This window comes from Orycteropus afer, unplaced genomic scaffold (assembly GCF_000298275.1).
Source record: "Orycteropus afer afer isolate SDZICR_OR568_19922 unplaced genomic scaffold, OryAfe1.0 scaffold00255, whole genome shotgun sequence".
NCBI lineage: Eukaryota > Metazoa > Chordata > Mammalia > Tubulidentata > Orycteropodidae > Orycteropus > Orycteropus afer.
Genome location: NW_006921842.1, coordinates 2,712,034 through 2,721,910, shown reverse-complemented (window position 1 = coordinate 2,721,910; position 9,877 = coordinate 2,712,034). Strand labels below are relative to the sequence as shown.

At 40.1% G+C, this 9,877-nt stretch overlaps 1 protein-coding gene across 1 annotated transcript in view; it reads left to right on the top strand.

The window, feature by feature from the left end:
- Nucleotides 1–9,877, top strand: part of LOC103204667 (cytidine monophosphate-N-acetylneuraminic acid hydroxylase-like) — a 184,675-nt gene that overhangs the window by 30,405 nt on the left and 144,393 nt on the right. The window contains 1 exon segment of the mRNA XM_007949874.2: nt 6,367–6,448. Within this exon segment, the coding sequence (XP_007948065.2) occupies nt 6,367–6,448 (82 nt within the window).

Genomic DNA, 9,877 nt, shown 5'->3' with positions numbered 1-9,877 from the left:
CACGATAAATGGAGAGAAGATTGAGGTTATCAAAGAATTCACATTGCTTGGTTCTACAATCGATGCCAATGGAAGCAGCAGTCAGGACATTAGATGATGTGTAGCATTGGGAAGGTCAACCATGAAGGAACTGTTTCAAGTACAGAGGATGTCTCCTTGAGAACTAAGGTGCGCCTGACACAAGCCATGCTATTTCCAATTGCCTTGTATGCATATGAGAGCTAGACAATGAATAAGGAAGACTGAGGAAGAATTGAAGCTTTTGAGTTGTGGGTCTGGCGAAGAATGCTGAACATACCATGGACTGCTAAAAGAACTAACAGACCTGTCCTGGAGGAAGTGCACCTGAAATACTCCTTGGAAACGAGAATGGCCAGACTTTGTCTCACTTACTTTGGTCATGTTGTCAGAAGGGACCCTTCCCTGGAGAAGGATGTCATGCTTGGTAGTGTGGAGGGTCGACGAAAGAGGGGGAGGCCTTCAACGAGATGGATTGACACGGTGGCTGTGACGATTGGCTCAAGTATAGCAGGGATCATGGAACTGGCGTGGGATCGGGCAGTGTTTCGTTCTGCTGTACATGGGGTCACTATGAGTCGGAAGTGACTCAACGGCACCTAACAACAACAACAAATCTTTACAGAAGTAGATTGCCCTGTCTTCCTTCTGCGGAGTGGCTGGTGCATTTGAACCACAAAACATCTGGTTAGCAGTCAAATGCCTTAGGCACTGCACGACCAGTACTCCTTCATTAAAGAGAAAAAACTCACAAAAATAAAATATTAAAAATATTTAGAAGACTTTGTATTCTTATGTTTTTTTTAAAGTGCAAATTGTGAGGTGCAGAATTTTCCAGGAATTCAGAAGTTAGAGAAAAATGGAGTAACTGATTTTAATGAAAGAGGAGGGAGTTGAGGTGAGTTTTTACAAATTGAAGGGCAGACAAAAAGTCAAATAGTACTTATTTAAAGAACCGTAGGAAACCTACTTGTGAGAGTTGAAATAAAGTGCCTGTCAAAAGCACAAGATATTTGCCAAACTGGAGAAAATGAAACCGAAAAAATCATTCGGAAAACCGAATCACAGACTTTTCTGGAAATCCATGTTTGACTCTGAACAGTCAGGACCTGAGGTAGTAGGAAGACAGAAGTACATTCAGGAGTGTAAGAATCAGGAAAAACTATGACCAGAACTCAACTTTACAGCCCAATAGAATACATTCTACAGAGATACTTTTTTCACTTCAGTTATTATTAAAAAACTTCAGTGTAGGCTGACTCATTTTCAGAAGAGTATGCGAAGGTGGTGGTGGTGATTATGTGCCATTGAGTTGTCTCCAAGTCATAGTGACCTTATGTACAACAGAACAAAACACTGCCCAGTCCTATGCCAGCCTCACAATCCCTGCTGTACTTGAGCCCACCACTGCAGCCACTGCGTCAATCCATCTCGTTGAGGGACTTCCCCTCTTTTGTTGACCCTCCACTTTACCAAGCATGACATCCTTCTCCAGAAAATGGTCTCTTCTAACAATATGACCAAAGTAGGTGAGACAAAGTCTGGCCATTCTTGCTTCCAAGGAGAAGTCTGGCTGCATTTCTTCCAGGACAGATTTGTTAGTTCTTTTAGTAGGCCATGGTACTTTCAGCGCTCTTTGCTAACACAGCAACTCAAAAGCGTCAATCTTCTTTGGTCTTCCTTATTCATTTGCCAACTCTCACATGCATATGAGACAATTGAAAACAGCATGGCTTGGGTTAGGAGAGTCTTAGTCTTCAAGGAGATATCTTTGCTCTTCAGCACTTCAAGAAATATTTTGCAGCAGATTTGCCCAATGCAATACATTGTCTAACATCTTGACTGCTGCTTCCATTGGTGTAGTCTTCAAGGAAATAGCTTTGATCTTCAGCAATTGAAAGAGGTTCTTTTGCGACAGATTTGCTCAATGCAATATGTCTTTTGATATCTTGAGTGCTGCTTCCACTGGTGTTGGTTTTAGATCCAAGTAATATGAAGTCTTTGACAACTTCAATCTTTTCTCCATCTGTCATGATGGTGTTTATTGGTTCAGTTGTAAGGATTTTTTTTTTCTTTATATTGAGATGTAATCCATCCTGCAGAGTGTAGTCTTCAATCTTCATCAGTAAGTGCTCCAAGTCACCCTCACTTTCAGCAAGCAAAGTTGTGTCATCTGCATATCTCAGGTTGTTAATGAGCTTTCTTCCAAACCTGGTACCACGTTCTTCTTCATATAGTCCAGCTTTTCAGCATACACATTGAATAAGTATTGTGAAAGAATACAACCCTGACACACCCCCTTCTTTATTTTAAACCATGCAGTATCCCCTTGTGTTATTTGAACAACAGCATCCTGGTCTATGTACAGGTTTCTCATGAGTACAGTTAAGTGTTCTAGAATTCCCATTCTTCTTAGTGTTATCCATAATTTGTTATGATCCACAGTCAAATGCCTTTACATAGTCAATAATACACAAGTAATCATCTTTCTGGTATACTTTGCTTCCAGCCAAGATCCATTTGACATTACCTATGAAATCCCTCACTCCACATCACCTTCTGAATCCAGCTTGCATTTCTGGAAGTTGCCTGTCAATATAATGCTGCAACCATTTTTGAATTATCTTTGGTAAGATTTTACTTGCATGAGATATTAATGATATTGCTTGATAATTTCCACATTCTGTGGGATCACCTTTGTTTGGAATGGGTACAAATATGGATCTCTTCCAGTCAGTTGGTCAGGTAGCTGTCTTCCAAATTTCTTGGCATAGATGAGCGAGAGCTTCCAACATTTGTTGAAACATCTCAATGGGTATTCCGTCAATTCCAAGAGGCTCGTTCTTTGCCAATTCCTTCAGTGCAGCTTTGACTTTTTCCTTCAATACCATTGATTCTTGATTATATGCCACTTTCTGAAATGGATGATTATCTACCAATTCTTTTTGGTATAGTGACTCTGTGTATTCCATCCCTCTTCTTTTGATGTTTCCTGCATCATTCATTGTATTGCCCATGGAATCTTTCAATATTGCAGCTCAAGGCTTAATTTTTTTCCTCAGTTATTTCAGCTTGAGAAATTCCAAGCATGTTCTTCCCTTTAGGTTTTCTAACTCCAGGTCTTTGCACATTTCATTATAATAATTGCCTTTGCCTTCTTGAGCTACTCTTTGAAATCTTCTGTTTAGTTCTTTCATCCTGTCTATTCTTCCATTTGCTTTAGCTACTCTCCTCCATTCAAAGGCAAGTTTCAGAATATCTTCTGACATCGATTTTGGTCTTTTCTTCCTTTCCTGTTTTTTCAATGACCTTTTGCTTTCTTCATGGATGATGTTCTTGATGTCATCCCACAATTTCTCTGGTTTTTGTTCATCGGTGTTCACTATGTCAAATCTGTTCTTTAGATGGTCTCTAAATTCAGGAGAGATATAATCAAGGTCATATTTTGGCTCTCATGGACTTGTTTTAATTGTTTTCAGCTTCAACTTGAACTTGCATATGGGCAGCTGATGGTCTATTCCACAATCAGCTCCTGGTCTTGTTTTGGCTGAAGATACTGACTGAGCTTCTTCATCATCTCTTGCCACAGATGTAGTCAATCTGATTCCTGTGTACTTCATCTGGTGAAGTCCATGTGTATAGCCCCCATTTGTGTTGTTGAAAAAGGTATTTGCAATGAATTAGTCATTGGTCTTTTAAAATTCTATCATGTGATCTCCAACATCATTTCTATCACCAAGATCATATTTTCTAACTACTGGTGATTCTTCTTTGTTTCCAACTGTTGTGTTCCAATCACCAGTGATAATCAGCACATCTTGATTGGATGTTCAGTCAATTTCAGACTGTTGGTAAAAATCTTCAATTGCTTCATCTTTGGCTTTGGTGGTTGGTGCATAAATTTGAATAACAGGAGTATTAACTGGTCTTCCTCATGTTGTTGTTGTTATGTGCCATCGAGTTGGCACTGACTCAGCAACCCCTCCTTGGGTTTCCGAGGCAGTATCACTATGGAAGTAGATTGCCCAACTTTCCTTCTGAGGAGTGGCTGGTGGGTTTGAACCACCAGCCTTCTGGTTAGCAATCAAGTGCTTTAGGCACTATGCTACCAGAGCTCCTGGTCTTCCTCATAGGCAAATGGATATTATCCTATCACTAATAGCATTGTGCCTCATGGCAGATCTTGATACACTCTTTGTGATGATAAAAGGCCCACACCATTCTTCTTTAATTCGTCATTCCTGGCATAGTAGATCAAATGATTATCTGATTCAAAATGGCCAAAACCAGTCCATTTCTACTCAGTAATCCCTAGGATATCAATCTTTATGCATTCCAATTCATTTCTGACAACTTCCAATTTTCCTAGATTCATACTTCATACATTCCATGTTCAGATTATTAATGGATGTTTGCAGCTGTTTCTTCTCATCTTGAAACGTGCCACATCAGCAAATGGGAGCCCTGAAAGCTTTACTCTATACACATCATTAAGGTTGTCTCTACTCTGAGGAGGCAGCTCTTCTCCAGTTGCATTTTGAGTGTCTTCCGACCTGAGGGGCTCATGTTCCATGACTACATTGCACAATGTTTTCAGGGCTATTCATAAAGTTTTCCAGTAATATGTCAGACAGTGTTTCACTGCTATTCATAAGGTTTTCACGGGCCAATTCTTTGATAAGTAGATGGTATCTTCCATCTTTTGAGTCTGACTGAGTCTGGAAGCTTCAGTGAAAACTGTCCACTATGGGTAACCCTGCTGGCATTTGAAAAACTGGTGGAATAGCCTCCAGCCTCACAGCAACACTCAAGCCACCACATATGACAAACTGACAGATAAGTTTGTCTCCTTTAGTTTTTCCAAGCTGAAAATTCATTTCCTGGTCTCCTCTGCCCTGTTTGCTTACCTGACCTATCACTGGGGCACAAACACCCACCTTCCACTGGACCCAGGGATGGCTTACTGTGGTCTTCCCTGGGGCAGCTCCATGTACTCAAACACTTTCTTAGCTGGTCCCGGGGCTGGCTTACAGAAAGGTAGAGAGTGATATATTAATTCCTCCTAATGTTTTGTCCTCTTTCTCCATACTCATATGTCTGCAAAACACACACATGAACTAACATTTACTCTCACACTCATGTACACACTCACACCCATGCACACATACTCATATTTGTACACACATACATATACCCTTACACACACAGATTCACCCATACATATTCATTCACTCATATATACTCCCTCTCTCACTTGTACACACACATACTCACTGATACCTGTACTCACAAACTCTGACACGAAGGTACACACATCATACACCGAGTATTGGCAGGGCCACCAAACCACTGCCATTGAGTCAATTCCTACTCAGTGCCGTGTAGTAACCCTGTAGGACAGAGTAGAACTGCCCCACAGTGTTTCCAAGGCTGCATATCTTTACAGAAGCAGACTGCCTCATTTTTGTCCTGCAGAGCAGCTGGTGGATTTAAACTGGTGACCTTTCAGTTAGCAGCTCAGTGTTTTAACCAATGTGTCATCAGGACTCCTTGTTGGCAGAGCATCACATGTTTGTTTAAAATTCACCATCCATTTCCCGGGCTCCAGTGGGTGGAGCTGGGAGGGTAATAGAAAGGTTGGCAGATAAACTAAGACAAGTGGACTTCCGTAAGCTGGCTGAGTGTTTATGATACCAGAAGTCTTACTTGATTGCTTTGCTCTTGTAATTGCTTTTGAAAGGATTTTCTAGCTCCAGCAAAACCAAATCAAATTTGTTAAACAAATTCAAACTGCCAGGGTTCTATCATTGAGGAAGTTCTCATCATATCATTTCAAAGAGGATTTCAACGTGACTGTGTTTCAACTTTCTTTAAGGAGCTGTTCTCATGCTGTTTGGCCCCTTTCTACCTGAAATGGAGCAAAGGTATGATGTTTGTTAAAAAAATTTTTCCTATTGAATTTAGTATTGTTGTTTTTGGTAGTGTGTCTTTACTTCTGGTGACAAGTACAAGAACTGGGAGCTCTTGGTAGGGAATGGAATAGGGCTCAAGGTTTAAAAACAATTTTTGAGTATATAGTAGTTACCTTATCATCTTAGGAATGTCTGATGTGCAACTAACCCACGTATGTGGGTAGAGAGTTTGCCTTCCACTCAGCCTGCTTGCCTTGGTATTCTATCTGCCTGAGTCCTCTCTCCAGCCCCTTTCCACTTCACCTGAGCCCCACATCAGTGACCTCACCTTTTCTGAAGCTTTTCTTATTTTTTCTCTGCCAGCCAAGACATTTTCCCTTCTTATTATTTGTGGAACTTTTCTTTCTGGCAATAAATTACTTTTTGTTTTGCTCAGGGCTCAGAAAACTTCAGGACCAAGATTCAGGATTGAAAGGAGCTGAGGGAACTCAGGGATTGGAGTGGAAAGGTGCTGCGGAGTAAGAAACTCATTGCTATGGAGTGGATTCCAACTCATAGTGATCCTATAACTGCCTCCTAGGGTTCCAAGGCTGTAGATGTTTATGGAAGCAGACTGCCAAATCTTTCTTCTATTGTTGTGGCTGGTGGGCTCGAACTGCTTCGAGCAGTTATCAGCTGAGCACCTAACAACAACATAATCAGGATTCCTGTATGGACTGAGAGATACTCTGAATTTATAGCTCAAATGTGCAGTTAGTCTTAATGCTTTTATCACAACAGTGTTGACTACTTCATTGGATAAATAAGATTTTTATGGGCTGTATTAGAATTTAATCACCATATGCAGCTTGTCTCTGTGGAAAAAAGTCAAGTGTAATACCAATAAATCTTTAGACCACTATGTAGTCATTAATTGGGGGTTATGATTGTAATAGACTTAATTTTTAAAATGTAAATGAAATATTTGAGTGTGCACTGATTCTTAAATAAACATGGAGCTATTCTAAAGAAAAGGAGCTCTGGTGGCATGATGGATAAGGCACTTGACTGCTAACTGAAAGGTCAGCGGTTCAAACCCTCCAGCTGCTCTGTGGAAGGAAGATGAGTTGATCTACTTCTGTAGAGATTTACAGCCTCAGAAACTCAATGGGGTTCACTATGAGTTGGAAATGATTTGGTGGCAGTGAGTTTTTTTTTTTTTTTTTTTAATTCTAAAGATATTCTAGGAATGGGGCATGTTTAAATCTCAGGTTTATAAAAAAGTATTGTAAGAATCACTGTTGTAGGCTATTAATTGCCTCATTCATCTATTGTTTCAGCAAATACTTACTGAATGCCTAATGTCTACTAGGCTCTGGAGGATGCAATGGCAAACACACAGAGGCATGGTTTGATGTCTTGTGTAGTTTATTATTTTCTAGGGGATATAGGTATTAATTTTTCAATCTCACAAATATGAAAATATTAATTTGATAAGTCTTAAGAAGGTAAGGTTTATGGTGTTAGGAAAGTGTGCAGACCCTCAACAAAATGGATTGACACAGTGGCTGCAATGATGGGCTCAAGTATAGCAAAGATTATGAAGATGGCACACGACCGAGCAGTGTTTCATTCTGTTGAATGGGATTTGACCTTATCTGGGAGTCAGAGAATATTTCCATGAGGAGATGAAGATTGAATTAGAATCTAAAGGATGAAGAGAGTTGAATCTGTGAAGAAGTTAAGGAAGAATATTATAGAGTCCCAAGGAAGTAAGAAATGTTGTAGTTTGAGGAAATAAAAGAATTCTAACATTGCTCTGGAATTTCATGAAAATCCTCACAACTGGTCCAATGATAATGTTACAATAAATGGAGAAAAGATTGAAATAGTCAAAGATTTCGTTTTACTTGGATCCATGATCAACACTAATGGAAGCAGCAGTCAAGAAATCAGATGACATTGCACTGGGCAAATCTACTGCAAAAGACCTCTTTAAAGTGTTGAAGAACAAAGATGTCACTTTAAAGATTAAGGTGCGCTTAACCCATGACGTGGTACTTTCAATTATCTCATACGCATGTGAGCATGTGAGAGCTGGACGATGAATAAGGAAGACTGAAGAAGAGTTGATGCTTTCGAGTTGTGCTGTTGGCAAAGAATGTTGAAAATATCATGGACTTCCAGAAGAACAAACAAATCTGACCTGGAAGAAGTACAGCTGGCATGCTCCCTGGAAGTGAGAATGGCCAGACTTTGTCTCACCTACTTTGGTCATATTGTCAGAAGTAACCATTCCCTGGAGAAGGATATCACGCTTGCTAAAGTTGTGGGTCTGTGAAAAAGGGGAAGACCCTCAACAAAATGGATTGACACGGTGGCTGCAATGATGGGCTCAAGTATAGCAAAGATTGTGAAGATGGCACACGACTGAGCAGTGTTTCATTCTGTTGTACCTAGGATTTCCATGAGTCGGAGCTGACTTGATGGTACCTAACAATAACAACAACAACAACAACAGGTGTTGTTAAGAGAAAGAGCAAGGCTTAAAATGAGCTAGAAGTCATTAGGGGTCATTATGCATTACCTGAGGATTATTCTGGCTGGCACAAATGGTTATATGCTCCACTACTAGCTGAAAGGTTGGCGGTTTGAACCTATCCAGAGGCATCTCAGAAAACAGACCTGAAGATCTGCTTCTGAAAGACCAGAGTCTTAAAAACCCTATGGAACACAGTTCTTCTCTGCATACATAGAGTCTCCATGAGTTGAAATTGACTTGATGGGAACTAATAACAACATGCATTATCTCTTAGAACATATTAGGAATATTGATTTTTCCCTTACAAACTATGGATAGATAAGACTATACTTTCAGGGATCATTTCTATAGTTTGTTCACAAAAGGTAGACAACAATGGTAAATGCTATTACTTACACAATACTCCATTAACAGTCAGTAATAACAGGAGCTCTGGTAGCATAGTGCCTAAGGCACTTGACTGCTAACCAGAAGGCTGGTGGTTCAAACCCACCAGCCACTCCTTAGAAGGAAGGTTGGGCAATCTACTTCCATAGTGATACCACCTCGGAAACCCAAGGAGGGGTCACTATGAGTCAGGTCCAACTTGACAGCACATAAAAACAACAACAATAACAAACATTAATCTGTGGGTGAACACATAGGTAGATAGGCAGGATGATCAGGTATGGGGAGCAAAAGGGAATATACCCATGACCATATATAGACTTCAGACAATATTTCTATATACATATTTGTATATACTATAAAAATTTCTATACATATAATAGAGCTATCAGGAGGAAAAGTTATGATAACTTCTTAGCCACAACCAAATACCTTGGAAGAGTGAGTGGCTAGGCACCATGGTTACAGGGACATCAAGCTCAATTGGCACAACATAGTACAAAAAACATTGTTCTACATCTTACTTTGGTGAGTAGCCATTGGGGTCTTGAAAGTTTGTGAGCAATAATGATGGCACAATATGGAAAATGTCATCAATGTCCCTGAGCTGTAAATGTGGAAGTTGCTATGTTGTTGAGTGTCTTGGTATTTGTGTTTTCACAATAAAAGTATATATATTTTTTTTCAAAAAAGCTTGTGAGTGGTTATCTCAGAGGCAATTATTGGTCTTTCCTCATCCTTGTTCAGAGGAGAAGAAAGACACATGGAAAGAATAGTCCAAGAGACTAGTGCACCAGGGAACTTCAGCCTACATGACCCTGAGACCAGAAGAACTAGCTGGTGCCTGGCTACCAATGCCAACCACCCAGAAAGGAATCAAAATTAGAGATCCTGTATAGAGTGGGGGAAAAATGTGTGACAAAACTCAACAACATAAAAAAGACCAGGCTTGGGGCAAGATGGCGGACTAGGCAGAAGGATTGCACAGACCCTCTTCAACAAAGAAAAGGGAAACCAATTAACACAGACACAGAAGATA